This window comes from Medicago sativa, chromosome 2 (assembly GCF_051527215.1).
Source record: "Medicago sativa cultivar Bolivia chromosome 2, Bolivia_mono, whole genome shotgun sequence".
NCBI lineage: Eukaryota > Viridiplantae > Streptophyta > Magnoliopsida > Fabales > Fabaceae > Medicago > Medicago sativa.
Window position 1 is genome coordinate 24,146,140 of NC_140750.1, and position 20,719 is coordinate 24,166,858.

The 20,719-nt window shown below is 32.8% G+C and overlaps 1 protein-coding gene and 1 pseudogene across 2 annotated transcripts; both read right to left on the reverse strand.

Annotated features, from left to right (window-relative positions):
* Nucleotides 1-3,296: 3,296 nt before the first annotated feature.
* On the reverse strand, nt 3,297-9,877 carry LOC146945699 (putative glucose-6-phosphate 1-epimerase). Its single transcript, XM_085744002.1, has 9 exons — nt 9,552-9,877; nt 9,176-9,250; nt 8,231-8,287; nt 7,058-7,218; nt 6,773-6,913; nt 5,741-5,843; nt 4,936-5,035; nt 4,183-4,429; nt 3,297-3,736 (listed from the first exon to the last, which is right to left on the reverse strand). Exons 1-8 carry the CDS (start codon nt 9,657-9,659, stop codon nt 4,215-4,217), a joined length of 960 nt encoding a protein of 319 aa, XP_085600128.1. The 5' UTR covers nt 9,660-9,877; the 3' UTR covers nt 3,297-3,736; nt 4,183-4,214.
* Nucleotides 9,878-16,560: 6,683 nt separating this feature from the next.
* Nucleotides 16,561-20,719, reverse strand: LOC146945700 (binding partner of ACD11 1-like; annotated as a pseudogene). The gene is made up of 8 exons (XR_015028046.1): nt 20,690-20,719; nt 20,415-20,518; nt 19,972-19,987; nt 19,755-19,858; nt 18,504-18,579; nt 18,277-18,360; nt 17,227-18,000; nt 16,561-16,919 (listed from the first exon to the last, which is right to left on the reverse strand). The product of XR_015028046.1 is annotated as a binding partner of ACD11 1-like (transcript).

Here is a 20,719-nt window from a genome sequence, read left to right on the forward strand (position 1 = left end):
TTTGAGTGTTTTTTTATAAGCTACTATATTGAGTGTTTTAACATACTACATTTAAATGCATGAAATATACGTAATTTTAATGTTTTTGAATAGTTTGAGAAATGAATAATAAATATTTTATAATTTAAAATATAGTTCGAACTTTATTTTAATTAATTGACCAATGGTGAACATTTTCTCTTGTATAATTTGAATAATATTATAATAGGTATATTATAATTTTCTCATACTTTTATCATACTTCAAGCTTTTGTGATTAGTGAAGAGAAGGAATTGTGCTTCGTATAAGTAGTGCCTCCATATCCTAAGTGCAAACACAATAACAACTAACTTTAAGTCGTGAGTAGGGTAATTCTTCTTGTGAATTCTCAAGTGCCTTGAAGCGTGATTCTCTACTTTACCTTCATGCATCAACGCATAGTCTAAACCTTGATATGACATATCACAATATACATCAAATTGACCCAGAGGTGGCCATATGGGTAGGCGGAAGGGACAGCAACATAGGGCACCATTTTCTTAGGGGTATCAAAATTATTATTTTTACTTTGTATAGTAAGTATTGTATAAATATATTTCTTTTTAACTCGCTTTGATTAATTCTATTGAGAAAAAAATATTTCTAAAGAACCTTGATAATGATGAATCTTTTGCAACAAAAAATGCAAGAAGAAAGACATTCAATAATTAAAAGGCACAACTTCATTGATTCATTCAGGACATCAAAAATCTTAGAATCGATCCTGAATTAACCCATAAGGTGTAGTATGATCTGATCATGTAATGTCGTCAACTTCTTCAAAATTAGCTTCACACTTCTCCCTTCATCCAAATGTATTTCCTTTTATGAACCTTATGTTGTAACTTGGCCCAAGAAACATCGTACTTCTCCTACCAAATACATGGTTTTTCCCATTTAAGCCTTGCACCAACCTTTGTGGGATCCACGACAATACCTTTATGATTGATCACATGGCCTAACTCAGGGGTGGCCCTGAGGGTGGGCGGGAAGAGCGACAGTCCATGACACCATTTTTTAAGGGGAATCAAAATTATTAGTTTTACTTAGTAGTTAGTATTATATAGATATAATTTCTTTTTAACTCCCTTTGAGTAATTCTATTGAAAATATGTTTTTAGATAATCTTAATTATGAATTAATCTTTTTGAAACAAAAAATACAAGAAGAAAAACCTTTAAATAATTACAAAGGTACAACTTTATTGATTCACCCATGACACAAAAAATCTTAGAACCGACCCTGGCCTAACTAAGAATTGTATTTCTTCAAACTAAAATTCATGTTTGGACAACTTTGTGTATAGTTGTTTGTATTTAAGTACTTGCAGAACGATTCTAAAATGCTCTTCATGTTCTTCCTTACTTGAGGAGTAAACGAGAATGTCTATAAATACCACCACAAAGTAATTTAAGTATGGTCTAAAAATTTAACTCATGTAATAAATGAAAATTTAACTCGTGAGCTGAGTTCAGTTGGTATGGACAATGCATAATACATGCAAGATTTGGGGTTCAAACTCCGGCCACCACCAAAAAAAAAATGAAAATTGAAAATTGTGTGCACTATTCTTGCCAAAAGGCATAACCAATAACTCGTAGTGTCCATATTTTAACCTGAATTTCGCCTTAGGTACATATTCCTTTTTAACTCTTATTTGGTGATATTCATACCTCAAATATATTTTGGAAAGCATGGATGCTCCCTTCAATTGATCCATAAAATCATTTACCCTCTGTAGTGGATATATGTTCTAGATTGTGGCATATGGTTTAATTGTCGATAATCTCTACACAACCATGAGGACCCGTCATTCTTTTTCAGGAATAAAAAATTGGTGTTCTCCATGGTGACACGATTGGTCTAATAAATTTCTTCTTTAGCATGTCGTTCAGTTCTTTCTTCAAATCTGACCTTTCTATCGGCGACATCTTGTAAGGTGATATAGAAATCGGACTTGTAAGGTGATATAGAAACCGGTCTCATAGCAAACTCTACTTTTCTTTCCTTTCCGGTGGCAAACCTAGAAATACCTCCGAAAAATCTCTCACTGCCGGTAGTTCGCTCATTCTAGGGAATTTTCCTTCCCTATAAAACAGCACCGTAAACTTATGAGGTATACCTTTTTGCTTATAAGTTTGCATTGGTTTGGCACAATCTAATTTCATATAGTTGGTTGAAACCCAATCCATGCCTAAAATGATGATGATGTCACTAAGTGGAAGGACTACAAGTTCTAATAGGAATTGCCTGTTTTCTATAGCTGGTAGGACAGTTTAAACAGATAAATCGGATATCCATCCACTAAAAATTGTTGATGGTTGAATTGAATCATCTTTATCTTCTCATTCTGTACTGAAATCGGTTCACATTCCCCTCTAACTCACACACTGAGTTGATTATAGATGTTAGTTCAATAAAACAATAATCAAATTTCACGGTCATTTAGAGCCATTACACATCATCCAACACTTCCTTCTTCTCATGTTCGCGATCCATATTGCAACCAAACTCTATTTTATGCATTAATTAATTCATTAGAGGGGAATACTCAGTCTCAGAAGGAGGGGAAGGGCTCCCGTTGTGAAGGAGAAGAGGAGGAACGATTATTGTACAAGCTTAAGTGATGCGTGATGAACATCGTTGTGTACTAAGCTGATATACAACATGGACCAAAAGGAAAAGAAATAATACAGGCAACTTCAACAAAACAATCAAAACAAAATATTATTCAAACCAAAACCGTATGAAACCATTTAAATCAATTGTGATAACATTATCATGCACGGTGAACTAATTTTAAAATGGTTTGTGTTTGTGCTAAACGTCACTTTCAGGAAACACGTTCTATGTCTGATGACACTAAGAAAAATGCAAAACTAGCATTTTTTAAATATTGGTTAAGAAATTTAAATGAAATTTAAATTAAAAAACTAACATTTGACGTTACCAGTTATTAAATAATTATAATATTCCAAATAAAAAAACTTATTCATTGATTCTTAAGACCCTAGAATGTATGTCTGAGTTCCACTGGAGAGTGAAACCAAATAGAACTGGACAAATTCTTCTATTTTGTTGGGTTTTTGTTGTCTGAGTACCTAACACAAACAGTTGAATAAAAGCAATTCCAAAGAAATCGTCTCTAAATCACATCAAGTATAGAACATCACTCGACCCACAAATATGTAAAGCATAAGCTAGCAGCATATATTTAAAATAAAAAGGTAAAGAAGTGGGGAAAACAGGATAGCAATAACAAAATAACCCATAAATATTTGACATAACCTGTCGACGATTCTGTCATGCATCCCTTTAAATTACAATCATAAAGTATTCTCCAAGGATGTAGTAATTACCCAATAGCATTTAATAATAAACAAATTATAGGGATTTAAGAATCCAAAATACTAAGTAAATGATTCAAAAGGAATCCCTCTGGGTCTGGGCCATTCAACTCAACTTGAAAATCTGTTGAATTGTAGGCAGTAATTTTGTTTTTCCATGGCAAGAAATGTGGACTCTTCTGATTATATGTTTTGTTCAGAGTTTGTTATGACCACATTAGTCATCCATTATAGGGAGGAAGAAAAAAAAAAAAAAAAGCTCAATAAAATCCTAACCAACATGAATTCATCTTTCCAACACAGATGGAACATGCAGGGGCAAAATTACAGGGAAACTTTCCTTTCATCCATTAACTTTGCAACAAGCTACCTGCAGATAAATCATTCAAAAGATTAGCCAGATATTTAAATGGATATGAAGGATCAAACAAAAATGTGATTAAGACCAGAAAAAAAAAGAGGTTCCTTGATCACGCTGACCAATCAGATCATTAGAGTATCAAGATATGGGAATCAAACTTTAAAAGCACATAATTGTCTGGTGAAAGTAACAACTCGACTCAAAACTTCAAAGAAAATACACAAGACTTGTACAATTTAACTTTTTTAATCTTTTGGTGAAAAAAAAAAACTTGCTTGATCCTGCTCTGTTATGCTTAAAATATATAGACTTAAAAACTGTGGAACATTTTCAATGAACATTTTGTATCAAAAACTAAAGGTAGGATAATGTAAGTAAAGGCTTAAAAAGCTTATGCTTTTCTTTTCTACAGAGAGCTAAACGACAGTTGAAACATATCAATTTGCAGTATTTACCTGTACAGGACACAGAACACAGCAATGATCTTTCAGCTGCCCTGAAGAACTCTCTGGGGATCAAGCTGCCCACTACAGTAACTAGATGGAACAGCTGAAAGCTCTAGTCTTCCTTTCCATTCTTCTCCAGGTTTCAAAGTGATAGCCTTTTCAATATTAGCAGCCTCTACACAAAGCATATGCTTATACTCATCATCCCCGAAATCAGCCATAGACTTTGCTTTCTTATCCCAAGGATTCCACACCACTGGTAAAAAAAAATAATAAAAAGGTTAGACCAACAGCCACTCAAATTTGATAACTTAGAAGTTACAACCTAATTGTAATAAAAGGTTTATGTAATAATAATCTATTAATTTCATACTTGAGTGTAGGCTTATGAATAATAATCTATCAATTTCATACTTCTTATCTCAGTGTCCCATAAGACTACTGTATTACAACCCAAGCTCACTCGAACATCCCCAATCAAGGCATTCAAAGGTATTCAAGTGAGACTTGGAAAATGTCATTACTAGCTAAAAACAGAGTTTCTGCAAGGAAAGTCACTTTCCTTGTATTGTTACTTGGTAGTATATCTTACAACTTTACAGGAAAATATTGGACATGGATATTAGAACAAGTACTTATTCAGTTTTCTGCTATGAGCTACTAAGAAATCTGACTTTTCACTCTACCTTATCTGTTCTTTTATATTTACACATCTATGAAGTACGTGTACAGATTGATGAAGATAAGTAAGATAGTACTGACCAGCATCAGGAAGGCCATCTTTACGCAAAACAAATGTCCTCTTTTTTTCATGATCAATGATTGCAATCTTTGTAGGAGTACTAAGATATATCTTATCAACCTATCATTTCAAGAAAAAGAGAAGGATCAGCTTATAACCAACAAAAAACCTGTGAAACATTTCCTCAAAAAAAAAAAACCTGTGAAACATATTAGCTACACACATGTGAACAGAATAAAGTATTAGAGTTTAGAAAAATACAGGTCAGATACATGAACTTTACTTTTTTGTGTTAATTTTAGTTAATGTGAAGACATGTTTCATTCAGATATAGGTTGGGTACAACCAATGCCCAGATATGAAGTGGGTGGCATGGTATCAACCAGCGCATATTGGGCAAGGCCTACCCCTATTACAGAATAAGTATAGAATAAAGGGGTAAAATTGTAAATTAAACATAAAATATAAGCAAGAAAACGCAGAGGAAAGATAAAGCCGACAGTGGGGGAGTATAGGATGGAGAAGAAGCAAATGTGATGTTGTTTCTGCAAATGAAAAATAGCAACCAGTGCACACTTTTGGTATGAATTCATCAATAGGAAAAATAAATTTTATGAACAATGAAAAAATGAAAAGCCTTTTCAGGAACTATATATTGTTTCAATATTTCACATAACAAGCGGTTCTCGCTCCTTTTTTTCAAAAAAAAGTTATTCAAATGAAAGGTAATATTCCATTTATTTCAGTCAAATGAATTTTGTTCATGTCCTATAAAACCAGCATCTCTTAACCTGAAACTAAATAGAAGGGAAAACCCAGACTTACTTCTGATTCAAAGGTCAAAGCATCTCCCTGTTCAGTAAAGCGCTCCTTGTTCTGCAAGTTGTCAAGATAATCCAAGGTCTCTAATCCTTCTACCCGAACTTCACTGAACACATGCAAATAAACTAGTTAGGCGCTCTATCTAAACATTCATTAATACCACAACCAATTTTTAGAAAGTAAAGCTAAAAAGAACAAGAAATATATGTGGATAGATAAAAGCAAGAAACATATGTAGGTAGATACCACAGTCTTTAACTCCACTAACTGAGTTGGGAAATAAAACTAAACTTAAATATTTCACAACATGACTAAATTTAACTGCACAAAGTAACCGAATTTGCAAGCTACAAATTTCATTCAACAAATTACAGAAGCATATTGTTTCAACATCAGCACACTACAAAAATTTGCATTTCCACACTCTGCACCATCATGTACAAAAATCCACACTTGTTTTTGTAAGTTCAGAGCCAACTTTCAGATTTGACACAACTACACTACAAGTACAACTGCCCACATGAGGGAAAAGTAAATGATTTTTTATAAATCAGAGAAAAAGTTAACACCAAATTGCCAATCATAGCATAGTTCAGTACATGCCTCTTGAACTAGATTTCAACCAAAAGATACAACAACTAAACCTTATCAGACTAAGTGAGGTTTGACCAAATAAGGACCACTTAAAGCCCTTGAGCTATACAAAAAACAAAAAAAAAGAATGTATTTTCAGTATAATAAAGCTATAAACTCGCTCTTGCCCGTGCCACCAAATTAAAAGCCCCGGCAATAATGCTTCGAGGTCCTTTCTATTATAAATTCAGCTGTTAAATCTTTAGTTACAAATTCACCAATTAATAGTATATAAATTTGAATTTTAAAATTAATGAAATGTTGTTGGTGAAAGTAGCCTAACCATGGTTACAAAACAAACAAAAAGCAAGTTGTTAAATGTAACAACAATGTTACAAATAAAATCCAGTTAAAACTAAACAGCGATGTTGAAGTGTGAGATGAAAATATTCAAGCACTTACCTTATGTCTGATACCGAAAAATAAGTATGATAAGCAAATGTGAACGAAAATGGCTTCCCATCACTGTTTGTGTTCCGAATTCGAGATGTCAACATCAAATCTCCTCCGGGTCCCAAAGCTACCCTCAGACGGTACTCAAAACTACATTCAAAAAGAAATGTGTATAATAATCAGAAAGAAACATAATATAAGTATACAACAACTTTAACTATGAATGAAGATATTAAAGTTAAACCAGGTATTAAAAAAAATTGTAAAAATTTTCTGAAAATATTCTATAGATACCTGTGATTCCAGATCTTCATGTCTTCTTCAGAGGGTTTAAGAATCAAATCAACAAAGGCTTTGCTCAAATTATTTGTTGGAAAAGGAGGAGGGTCATCTTCAATGGCCCAAACCCGATTTCTAGCAAATCCATGTGATTCCAAGTTTCCATGGTTTGCAAACTGCAAATAGATAGAAAATTTCCATCACCATGTCATCTGGAGTGTGATGATAACAACAAACACAAGTTCTGGAACACCATTTAGAAATTGTAATGATTTTCAGAAATATATCATATAGTTTTCATTAATTATATCAATTTCTATTGGTTTCGTTGTTTCTTGGGATATCGATATGATAGCAGATATAGTTTGATAAAGAGACAGCAGTGAAATCTAGAAGGAAAATTCTTAAAAAGAAAGTTTTCATTATCTTGGTTTCCTCTGTGCGGCGCGGTGGTTCCTCTGTTTTCAGTAATTTCATCCTCTGTTTCACTTCCATGAGGATGAAGACGACTATATTGGATAACTTCCTAGATATCTAGAATTGTTGCTTCTAGATTGGATTCATTTTGAACATAGTTTTTTGAGTTATTAATGAACTTAGTTTAATGTTGTGATTTAGAGGTTATTTTCTTTATCCATAATAACTTGTATGCACATATGTATAAAATTTAATACACACGCACATACACTTTTTCCCTGTTGGTAGGATCTTACGATCCGTGCTACAATCCTCGAGTTTCAATCTTTCAACCCCCTCCCAATCTTACATAGACCCTCAATTAACATTGTTGTTAACTACTCTAAGTAGAGGCTAGTTATCTAATATGTTGACTAGTTGGTCAACTATGTGACAAGTCTAACTGTCTGAGTGTGTAATATGCCCAGTTCTCAAAACGGCAGTGAGCTGCTCTCTTTGTAGGGTTGTGTGATGCAACAAAATCAAATCAAGGCATCAAGCAGCGACTAAACTAACCCTGAACCCACCCCCACCCCTTCTTCAATACGACTTATGCTATCGAATTTAATTTTCTCACAGGAATGTAATAAGCTAGGATTTATATTTGTGGAACATATCAAATTTAAAGTCAGAGTTTAAGTTTTAGGAGCCTTTCACCTCTCATCTCTAAGGAAAACAGAAACAGTTAAGAATTGTCAAAAAAAAAATAAAAAGGAAATAGTAAGTACATACTTGTGGAAAGCATATTGGAATCCCTCCACGAATAGCCTTAGGAGGCTTAAAGATAGCCTGCACAAGGAAAAAGATAATAATCAAACAGACATTGACCATATATCAATCATCTAATCAACATGAAAGCTGGAGGTTAAATTTTTCAAAACTATAGTCACACACACAAAAAAAAAAAAATATATATATATATATATATATATATATATATATATATATATATATATATATATATATATCAAAACATTTACCCTTAATCCGGATTAACTGCCATTGAAGCAAATATTAATATCAGGAATTCATACATTTTACATTGTTTTGAAAGCAAGATAGAAACCCGTTCATTTTGAAGCCAATTTTAATTAGTTAGCTCTGTAGAACCGACACTTCTAATGGAATGTGTGTCCGGCGTTTGACACCGATACATACAATGCTTCATTGTCGGTTGGAAGATAAAGTATGATATTAATTTTCTTTAAAAGTGAATCAAGATCTCAAACTACCTAAAGATACTCTAATTAATCGAAGTCAAATCACTTCTAATGATCACTCACTGTATAAACTGTCACTTACATAGCAAAATTGAACTTCACAAACTAACGAGATCTATATCATAATACTAAATTGCGGTCTACAACTACAACATAAAGGTTTTAAAGCGCGTAGATTACAACAACAACAAAAAAAGGCGCGTCAACTGCATTTACCCATGATATCAAAGTTCACGGCCACAATTTAGAACCGTGATCTAAAAAAGAATACAGTTGCCTCTATTTTTCATTTTCCTTTTCGATAGAAAATTATCGACAACGAACTCTTTCATTTTCCTTTTCGATAGAAGATTTTTCGCCAACAAACTCGGCAACTAAACTAAATTAATGCACCAACACTAAAAAATACTAAAATCAACCAAAACAAACACAGTTTCGTAAATTCGAAATCACAAACCTTACTACTGAGAAAAAGCAATTCCTCAGCATGATCATTCTTCCACGAAGTCACATGTCCACCGTACAGATAAATCTACAAATCACAAACAAAATGCATCAAAAATCATAAAAACATAATCGATTATTTTCCTTTTTCTTCTTCCTCCTTCTAAATTTCACAGTCAAATTTAAAATCAGTGCATGAGTTAGATCGAGAATCTTCCGTTAATTAACAACGATTAATGAAGCAAAAACAAAAAAACAAGATCTAAATCGAAATATACCTAACCAGATCGGAATCTAGAATAATTGAAATCGGTGAAATCTAAAGCGATGAAAGTGAATCAAGATTTGAATTACATAGATCAAGAACAGAAAAACGGTTACGATTATACCTCAGCGGAAGCGCCACGAGATTCACGAAGAAGAACCTTATCGAGACCATTGATACCTTTGGTTAACGTAAAGGAAGAAGAAGAAGAAGAAAGCTTTTCGTTATTCATTGATGATGATGATGATGATGAAAAAAATACCTAATAGTTGAAGCTCTATATGTATATTTATACTCGTTGTTGTGGATTATGAACGAGATTAGTGATTGTGACGCTAATTAATCATGATTATAAAGTGTTTAGTGTCGTTGTTGGAATATTCTCACCGCCGTGTGTATGAATTTCTCGGGTTCTTTGGATCCTCTCTGTGTGTGTGAAATGGGGACTGTACTTCTAACTTTTTCTTTTAACGCTTTATGAGGAAGCTTCCGCAAATGAATAATTTAAAACTAATTTAACTTTTCCTGTTTTAAATTTATTTATTTATTTATTTTAGGGGAATTAGTCACTTTAGTCCCTGAATGGGAGAGGATTCGTCACTTTAGTCCCTGAATGGGAGAGGATTTGCAAAACAGTCCCTGCATGGTCAATTTCAGGGACTAAAGTGACTAACGGAGTCTACATTCAGGGACTAAATTGACTAACAAAGTTTGCATTCAGGGACTAAATTGACTAACAAAGTCTACATTCAAGGACTATTTTGCAATTTATCTGCATTCAGGGACTAAAGTGACGAATCCCTTCCGATTCAGGGACTAAAGTGACTAATTCCCCTAGAAAGAATTGTATTTCAAGGGATCTTTTGTAAAATGCAAGCAAATATATTTGGTTCATAAAAAATCGTGATAAAATAATTGTAAGTCTTTGGATTGCTCAAGGACGCCTTGAAATTTTGATATTGTCCCTTTAATTTTTAACTCTCGATCGCTCTATTTTAGTAGAAGTTTACTTGAATAGCACGTAGTTTGAGGTACATTTGGTTCGAGAGTTGTGAATTGAATCGATTGGAGTTAGGACCTGATTTGTTCTTGCATGAGAATCATAAAGTATTTTCAAAACCATGCAATAACCTAAATTTTCAACAATATAATTAATATTTGCTTATATTTTCAACATCGATGTCGATTAACATCCATAATTCATGATTCGACTGCAATACAACCAGACTTAAAATTCAACAACAATAATTCAACATAATTAAAGATGTAACGATAGAGCAAAAGTGAAACAAATTGACAGCATAAACAAAAATGGCAACACAGTTTACGCAATGTAAATAAAATTCTATTGATATTTTGGACACTTGCAATCTAAACAAATCCACGTATATGGCATTTCAATCATCGTGAAAAACATGGATTGTATGTTAGAATCATCCTTAAGAATCTTTGGATAGTAAACTTAGTTTCATTCGTCGCTATTTGAATTCAAATACATGGGACTTAAACTGCAATATGAGACAAATTATGATTATCACGAGCTTCATGAAAGAAATGTTTAAATTGTCTGGGGCTAAATACATTTTAATTGTATTCTTCAAAGATTCAAATCAGACATGAGCTTTGCTTAGAAGCATGTTTAGTCAGTGTTTGTGTCGGTGCACTTTGACATAATGTAATAGTTAGAAGAAAATAAAAGTTTGTGTGTTATTAATCTAAAAGAAGGTGAAAGAAATGCAAACACATAACATATACTAATATAACATTCAGTTTAATTTGTACCACATAAATTGTCGGTTCACTTTGACATGAACACTCCAACAACAAAATATTCAAATCTTTCTCTCACTCCATATTGAGAGATGATTGTCTTGAGTGACGTTAGAGTCCAATGTATTTTCATCCCTTGATTTGCAATGAGAGAGAAATAGAAAAAAGTGAAAAGATTAATTCAAGGGTGGGGATTTCTCCACTTGAGAAACATGAGAGAAAAAAAATGGAAACAATCCATTCCCCTCCATATCACACTCTAAGAACTTAATCAGACCAAGTTTTCAATCTAAGACAACTTAGAATTAAGAAAAATGATTGTAGATTTATTTTCCTTTATTCTTATTATTACTTTCTCTATCCAACTTGCAACCAAAAAAGGTGGAATTAGATTCAATTTCTTTGTAAAATTATTATACTCTATAATTTAGATCCAATTTTCGAACTAAAGAGACAGTGGAGGTTAGATTATTTTAGTTGAAATTAAAAAAATATATTGAAACAATAGTGTGAAATTCAAAGTAGAAAGATCTCGTGAAGGTGAGAAAAACACAAGAAGGGGGGGTTGAATTGTGTTAGATTTTTCTTCGATTCTCCTAAACTGAAGCACACTGATCAGAAGCAAAGTGAGACAGCTTCTGAAGTGATATTCAGGATTTAAATGCAGCGGATAAAAACAGAGAGAGAGAGAGAGAGAGAGAGAGAGAGAGAGAGAGGAAGAAGAAAGACACAAAGCAATTATACTGGTTCCTTCCACAATCCGGAAGTAGTCCAGTCCCCCTTGCACTTCCAAGGAGAGTTCACTAAAATGTAATATCTTATTACAATTGCTCAAGCACACAACAAGAGACTTCCTTTGCTCAAGCACACTTTGCAAGAGTCTTCCTATGCTCAAGAACACAATCAAGAGACTTTTATGCTCAAGCACAACTGCAAGAGACTTCTAATCAAACAAGATTACAAAGAAAAATGTTTGAGGTTGAACACTTGATATACAATCAGTGGTGTTCACAATACAATTCAGATACAGACTCTTTAAGACTCAAGAATTTCTAAGATAAGACTTTAAGAACAGAAATTCTAAGTGAACTTTTGGATGCTGAACAAATTGACAGAGTTTTGGCGCTTTCAATGTGTTGTAGAGTCTTGTTCATTCTTCAAGTATTCACTCCTATTTATAGAGGTGTGAAATGAACGTTGTAAGTGCCAGCACATCCAAAAAGAGTTGTTGTTGAAGCTTGATCTTTCACCAGTGATTCTTTGCCTGATTTAGTGATTGTCCTATGAAGGATCAATTTCAAATCCATTCCAGTCGAGAGGGAACATTTCTGCAGGCTTGGTTGTATATTCAGAGCTGTTATCTTGTCTTGTAGTGGAGACACAAAACAGAGTAGTGGAGAAGATGGTTGTACAGTTCGTACATAGTACAATGTCAACGCTCTTGTTCCTTTTGCAAGCGAATGCCTTCAAATACTTTTGAAATGACTGTTGCAAAGTTCCACTAGTCTTCTGCCATCTTTAGACGAGTTTTAATCCATGAAACAACTCTTGAATCCTTGAATTCCGCAAATTCAGTTGATCTTCAGCTTCTGGTGAAAATAGCTTCTGACAAGGCAGCTTATGATGAGGCAGCTTCTGATGACGTGGCACTTCAGGACCTCTAGTCTTCAGGAGCACTAGTCTTCAGGAGCTTCTAGTTTTCAGGAGCACTTTGCCTTCAGGAGCTTCTAAGCTTCAATCTTGTTGATTCCTTTGCTCTTTATTTGCTCATTCAGAACCTTTGTATGATGTAAATTTTTAACTATGGTCATGTACACTTGAACAAATATTAGCTAGTCCAATTGACAATTTTTTAATACCTTGTTATCATCAAAACTCTCTAAGGTTTATTGTTAAACACATTTTGTTCCAACATCTCGGTCCTAGGCAAAGTTGACACTATGTTTTGCCATTGAAGTAATTGAAAGAAGAAAAGAGAGTTGAATTTTGAGAAACGAGGGTGACAATGAACTGAAAGTTTGAGTTTGAGTCGTGGTTTTTTGATTTTTCATTTCAAACTCATAGAAACAAAACTAGTTTCGAGCTAGTTGTTTTGTTAGAAGTGTTAATGTGTTAGGATAAATCAACATTAAGATTGTCACTCCGATAAAAAAAATTAACTAAAAGTGTGTCACAAGGTGTTTGGATAAAACAACACAAAAGCGTTATTTTATGTATAATTGTATCTTGATCATGTGTGTTTTTTCTTTTGTAAAGCTACTTTGCGGGCATGTTTATCTCTCTCCTTCTCAACTGCGACCAACATTGCTACATCTCTCACATTATGATCCGGATTGATCATTGATCACCATGAAATTTGAGAACCGCGTTCGACCGAAATCAACCACTCATAACTACTCTTTCCAATTCGGCAAACACGAAAGTTGTTATAACACACCCAATGCACTTGATTTTAACACAGTTAAATCAGGTTTTGGTCGATTTATATTTTGTTGCTCACCCCTATTAATGTTATTGAAATCACCTTCAAAAATCAAATATGTAAATACTTGCTGCATATTAAGTGTCGTTAAGTGATCAAAAATCAAGTACCTTTCTTTGTTAAAAAAAAAAAATAAGTACCTTTCAAATATAAATAAAGAAAGATATTGAAAGTGGAGTTGTTGTTTCAAGTACTTATTTACATAACTAAATTAAATATCAATTTATTTTATCTTTGTGTACCAGTTAAACTATTCGTTCCGTGTCAATGGTCGATTTTATCCTTACTATACTAACACATTAACAATTTTTTAATTAAAAAACTGATGTTTTATATACTATGAATATCTCTACACATATTGCACGTCTTAATTATCACATTTAACACATAATCATATGAAAAACACCTACAGAAATTCACATGAGTTTTGTCCTTATTTCAAACTATTTATTCGTTTCTCAGTATTCTCTTTGATTAAAATTCATATCAAATTATATTTTATTTAGCATAGATTTTGTCAAATTTAATAGATAATTCATTCATTTTTATAATATTAAATTCATAGAGAAAATTCTAGATGATTGTTTGGTTAAATTATTAATTTCAATCAATTTCATATATTTATAATAAAATAATTTGGTTTTCCTACTTGTGCTTATTATTTTCATTCTAAACATGCACTCTTGATAATTTTTCAATTCAGATAACTTGGATTTGTTTATTTTTTGTTCTAACTTCTAAGTAGTTTTTTTTTTTTTAAATCGATATCTGGTTCAATGACAGGCTAATTCGAAGGGTCTAATCACACCTTCCATTTGTTCGACCCATTTAAATCCATACATTAGGTAGATATTAATAGTTTATTTAACAAATAATGAGTTATATATCACCAAAAAACAATTATGTGTTATACTATAAACAGTCATTTTTTTATTTTTTTTTAAATTATGTATTTTCGATAAATATTAACATATAACACAAACACTAATATTATTGATAATTTTTTTTAATTTAGATAACTACGATTTATTTAATTTTTGTCAAAAAAAACTATAACTTATTTATTTTTATACTTTAAGCATATATTAATAGTTTATTAATAAAATACAGGCCACAAATAATTTTTTTCCGTTTATAACTTCTGAGTTATATAAACTTTTAATTAATATTATACATAAAACATAAATATTAATGTTTTATATATAACTCGGGTAACGCTGGGAAAATACACTGGTTTTTATATAAATAAAACATAATGCAACTACCCATTTAATCTACTTCTCTCTCCCTTTTACTAAACATATATTGTCTAAGTTTGTTGCAAACCAAACTAATATATAAAAATTTCTCCAAGAGGTTAGTTTTGGGAGAGGATTGAGGGGTGTCAACCGAGGGTTGAGAGGTGGAGGTGGAAGTGTCAGATTCAGATTCTGAGATGGAATGATGAGAGGTGGTGGTGGTTCCGCCATATTCTTCTCTTCAGCAGGCTCCAAGACTTCATTGCGGCTCCGATTCTTGTCTCCATGAGAGGTGATGGTGGTGGTTCTGCCATCATTCTTCTCTTCAGCGACAGAGGAGTTTGTCTGGCGGAGATTTGAGAGAGATATCTGGCGGACTGTGTTCCCAAAAGAGTTTCTCTGGTGGAGGTTTTAGAGTGGGATTCAAAGTTTTTGTTTTTGTGGAAACAGAGTTTTTGTTTAAAATGGATAATGTTTTGAATTTTATCAAACGGCTAATTACTAGCTTCATCTTATTTTGGAAACAAAGTTTTTGTTTAAAATAGATAATGTTTTGAATTTTATCAAAAGGCTATTTACTTAAATAATGTAAACGTGTTGTGTTCTGGACCGTTGATAATCAATTAATAAACGGCTATGGATTGTGATCCACGTGAAATCGATAGATAAAAAGTGACCGTTGATAAGAGAAATATTGACGCTATATATTACTTTGATATAACTCGTCGGATAGTGTTCTTTTTGTTGGGAGACTGTTGTTTTTTGTGTGTGTGCTTTTTGGTGTGTTTATTGTGTGCTTTCTTCGGATTAGTTTTTTTTTTTTCAATAATCTTTCTTTTATTTCTCAAACAAGTCTCTAATTATTTTAAATAATTTTAATGCATGTTTTTAAAATAAAAGATAAAATGTTAAATTACACTAGAGGTCCTTTTCAGTTCTTTTTCGTACCACTTACGTCTTACATATTTTTCGTAACACTTAACCCATTTAAGTTATTTAATTGTAACTTTTAAGCTTGAATAATTTACATTTTTATGATATGAAATCCTCCAAATTGTTATGGTTAAATAACTTAAAGAACCTCATTAATACAGGAAAAAACTTAAAGGAACAATTTGTTATAATTAAATAACTTAAATGAGCAATTTTTTAGGGTGTTGCATTCAACGGTTGAGATTGTACGTGGTGTGTGTTGATCGAAGGCCAACGAGCACTTTGGGTCTCTAAAGACAACACCATTAATCTTAACTAGAACACCGACCCGTGCGCCGCACGGGTCTTATAAGCAGAAGCAGAACGATTTCATATAAAATTGAATGATAACTAAATTTAATGTTGAAAACTATAAGTTCTTTGAAAATTTTGTCAGCGCAATATCACATACGACACTAAGATTTTTTTTGAGTTTCTTAAAAGAACATATAATAGATCAATTCATATCAAATATTTCGAAATACTTCATCATAGACTATGTTAGACGTCTCATCCGTATCTTTACCATCTTAATCAGTTATCAATATCTTCAGCTCTTCATCCGTATTTTAATCATTATTAAAAACTCAACCGTTAATTCGATAGTGACCTATATGTAGACGTGAGTTGTGTATTTACCACTTGCAAAAAATAAATAAAAACAAACCCTATCATAAGAAAACTACTCCATTATCCATTGATTTCCACTTATATTAACATTCAGTTCGAAATGTGTGCATCAAATTCCTTTGATAGAGAAAAGTACAATTATAACCAACTAACAAGGATCTAACAATACATACATCTTAATAAAATAACTTAAACCTTCTGAAGAAAAAAAAAAGTTCCTAAAAAAATGCATTAAATTAATCATAATAAAGCACACATTGATTAAAGAAAAACTTCAATGTATCTTCCTAAACCCTACCAATTAAACCTCCATATCTTGATCAGAAGGAGCAGTTCCATTGCTTGAAATGTGTGAGGGAGAGCAGCAACATGCATATGCTCTCAAAGTTACAGCACTAACCTGGCAACCAACATGATATAACAAAGCTGGATTAGCAAAAGTAGAAACCACATGATGATATGACATTCGTCTTACTTAAGAGACACCACCAAAAAAATACATTTCTTGATTGCATAAACATCAAAGCAAAGAAATATGTCATCGTCTATTAGCTTCTTCTAATTAAATGTATGCTTACTTTTAACAGGATAAACCTGCTGTTATATATATATATATATATATATATATATATATATATATATATATATATATATATATATATATATATTATCAAATGACACAAATGGTGATTTGGGATCCAATATACCTTTTTTTGATGCCACTTTAGTTTGTGACAAACCTTACTTCAATCACACATTCAGAGGCAAGCATGCCCAATTTTATTATAATCTATAATAAAATTGAGATTAGAATGAAGACTGACTATATTACTAAGCAAAATTAAATCAATGCAACTGTACTCATAATGTTAAGGATTGAGATTTGAGAATGAGCTCAAGTCTCATATAATCCCAAACCTACTATCATCACCTGATTTAACAGGATTTTGGAGAAGTACTTCCAACTGAAGGTTTCTCAAAGTGTATATGTGACAATTCATCAACTGCATCTTTCCTTTCACTGTAAATGGTCTATTTCTTATCAACCTCGGCCATTTCAACCTTTTCCATGGTCATTGTGGTTACATCTTCAGTTGCTTTTGCAACAATAGTAATTGCGTTTGACACCCACGAAGCTCCAGTTGATACATAAGGATTGCTCATGATTGCAGATCCAGCATCACTTGCCTTTTGCTCAGCAACAACATAAATAGACTTTGATTTATCTGAAACCTGGAATTTTTCATCCATCTCTCTCACTTTTTCATTTACTACAGCAGTTCCAATACTTAGTTTATCAGTCAAACCGGTTTTACGGTTGATGGAAGCAACTGTGGCAGAAGCATTTGAAATCAAGTGATGGCGTTCGTCAAAGGATTTGGCTCTATTAATTGCACCTTTTCCTAAAATAAAACCTTTGGCAAGCATGTGCTCACAACATCTTCAGCCTTCTTAACAGCAGCAAGAGTCTGCTTTTGGTTCTGAGATCAGCATTATAGGTTAGAAATATCGATATGCGAAAGAAACATTGCAAGATGTATGCATTGACTATTAAGCTGCAAGTGTGTGTTTCTAACATGAAAAAAATTTATTATACATCTTAAAAATTTATCTGCAATTGTGAAGCAATGTTTCAAAATCTGCTAAATAAATGAGTCATACACAAAAAAAATTAAAAACACACTTTTACTACTAAGATAATTCAATGCTGGTATTATAGGCACAATGAACAAATAAAAACTAACTTAGGTGCTTACAGGACTAAATGGTTGAGCTTCAGGGGGCAGCTGATAATTTTCAAATGGCGTGATGGTGACAGGAGAATTTGCTATGTTGGAACCCTGTACTATAAAGAGAAGTATGAGTATATGATTTTATCCAAAAAAAATAACAATAATCTGACTAAAATTATCTTTCTTTTATATGTTCCATTTATCAATGGTGTTTGAAAATGTCTTGTGAGATTTTAAATATAAAACCATACCGTCAAGAGCATTGTTGTGTCTGCTCCCTATGTATTCTTAAAGGTAACATATGCAGTCTTAGTGCTCTCAGTTTCCCTGCAAAAAGTTCCATGAAAGTGAATTAGGGTGGGTGGTGAAAACTTTCCAAATATTTTAAGCAATGACACTCATTAAAATGGAAGAAAAAAAAAGGATAGAACTTAATATAGACTATGGTCCTCCAACAACCTATCAATGTGGAAGACCCAAACTATGGTCCTCCTTGGATAAAGAACTTAAATAAATCCAGTAAACTCTCATCATATACATGCTTATGTATAAGTTGTTTCATTAACAAAAGACAATATTAAACTGTTTACATATAAGCTATAAGTTGTTTTCATAAATTATACTGGATAGCTTATGGAAATAAGCTGAAAACAACTTATAGCGCTGTCATAAGTTGTTCCCATAAGCTCTCTAAAACAGTCTAATGTGTGTTAATGCTAATAGATAAACTCAAATAAGCCAACCCAAACAACCCTGTGGAAAAAAAATGAAGAGAACACCATAGAATGTGGTTGAGGACTCAGAAACTGAATCAACTCAATAATGTTGAAAGAATACGACAACAATAAGCTTATAAATGTTGACCTACAATGGTAGTTCGCGACTTAGCGGATTGCTAGCATAACCAACTAACAACTATCTAACAAAATTAACTTAACTATGTAATTCAACAATAGCTTCATGCAATGAATTACAGTACATCATTATTGTTTTTGATACATTTACAAAGATCATAAGAAATTAAGCAAAACATTATGCTCATCAAATTGCTTTTTGGAACTCATAATCATCACATAAAATATTTTAAATGAACATCTGCCATCCACAATCTAGCTTGCAATATCAAGGTTTTCGATGTTACCATCATCACAACACAACGACCATAAAGACATCATCAAGTATCAACCATATTCAACAATAAATATGCACAATATCATAACGCAACTATAACCATAATCACACGATAACAAAGCGTGTCTAAACCGACGACTATGAATGATTGACAGAGTAAAAACTCTTTACACTGACAATGTATATAAATTAAATCATATACAAAAATAAATCCATTAAACGATAATTGATAATCAAAAACCAAATTGGCGCGTAACAGTATTGCAATTAAAAGGATAAATCCATTAAACGATAATTGATAATCAAAAACCAAATTGGCGCGTAACAGTATTGCAATTAAAAGGAATTGAACAACTAAAAAGAAGTATTACCAGAACTTGAATTTAGGGAGACGGCGAACGAAAGGACAGAACTCATCAGAAGCTCTAATAGGAAGAGTATGGCCGTCAGCGGCGTCGGCGATGGCGGGATCAACCTGAGGGGAGAGAAAACCGATGAGGATGAATGGAGGAATATGACGCGATGAGGATGAATGGATTGTCGTTCAATGAGGAATATGAAGAAGAGAAACTAAGAGAGGAGAATAACCTGAGAGGAGAAAAAACGTGGGTTTCAATGCTTTGGAAGAGTCTAGATGAGTTGTGTGCCATTTGGACTGTCATTGGAAACCGTACCATTTGGACTGTCATTGGAAACATATCAAATTTTCAAAGCATCAAATACAGTGCCAGTTGGAAGTGAACTCATCAAAACACGGTTGAGATATAGAAAGGTCAGATTAATGGCCTAGGAATAGGTGTGAAATACATAGTGGAATGCTGAATAGGATTACTACTTAGAAGAATTAAATGCTTGAAAATAGGAGGGAAAAATGAGGGGGAAAAATTAGGTTAAACTATAGCTTTGGGGGTTAAACTGTAGTAACTAAGATTAAACGATAATTGATAATCAAAAACCAAATTGGCGCGTAACAGTATTCGCATAACAGTATTGCAATTAAAAGGAATTGAACAACTAAAAAGAAGTATTACCAGAACTTGAATTCAGGGAGGAGGCGAACGAAAGGACAGAACTCATCGGAAGCTCTAATAGGAAGAGTAGGGCCGTCAGCGGCGTCGGCGATGGCGGGATCAACCTGAGGGGAGAGAAAACCGATGAGGATGAATGGAGGAATATGACGCGATGAGGGTAAATGGATTGTCGTTCAGTGAGGAATATGAAGAAGAGAAACTGAGAGAGGAGAATAACCAAAGAGGAGAAAAACGTGGGTTTCAATGCTTTGGAAGAGTCTAGATGAGTTGTGTACCATTTGGACTGTCATTGGAAACCGTACCAT

Coding starts and splice junctions, on each gene's coding strand:
- LOC146945699 (XM_085744002.1), bottom strand. CDS start 9,659: ATGAATAACGAAAAGCTTTCTTCTTCTTCTTCTTCCTTTACGTTAACC. Junction 9,251..9,551: donor CTCGTGGCGCTTCCGCTGAG/GTATAATCGTAA, acceptor TGTGATTTGTAG/ATTTATCTGTACGGTGGACA. Junction 5,036..5,740: donor CTTTGACCTTTGAATCAGAA/GTAAGTCTGGGT, acceptor TTGAAATGATAG/GTTGATAAGATATATCTTAG.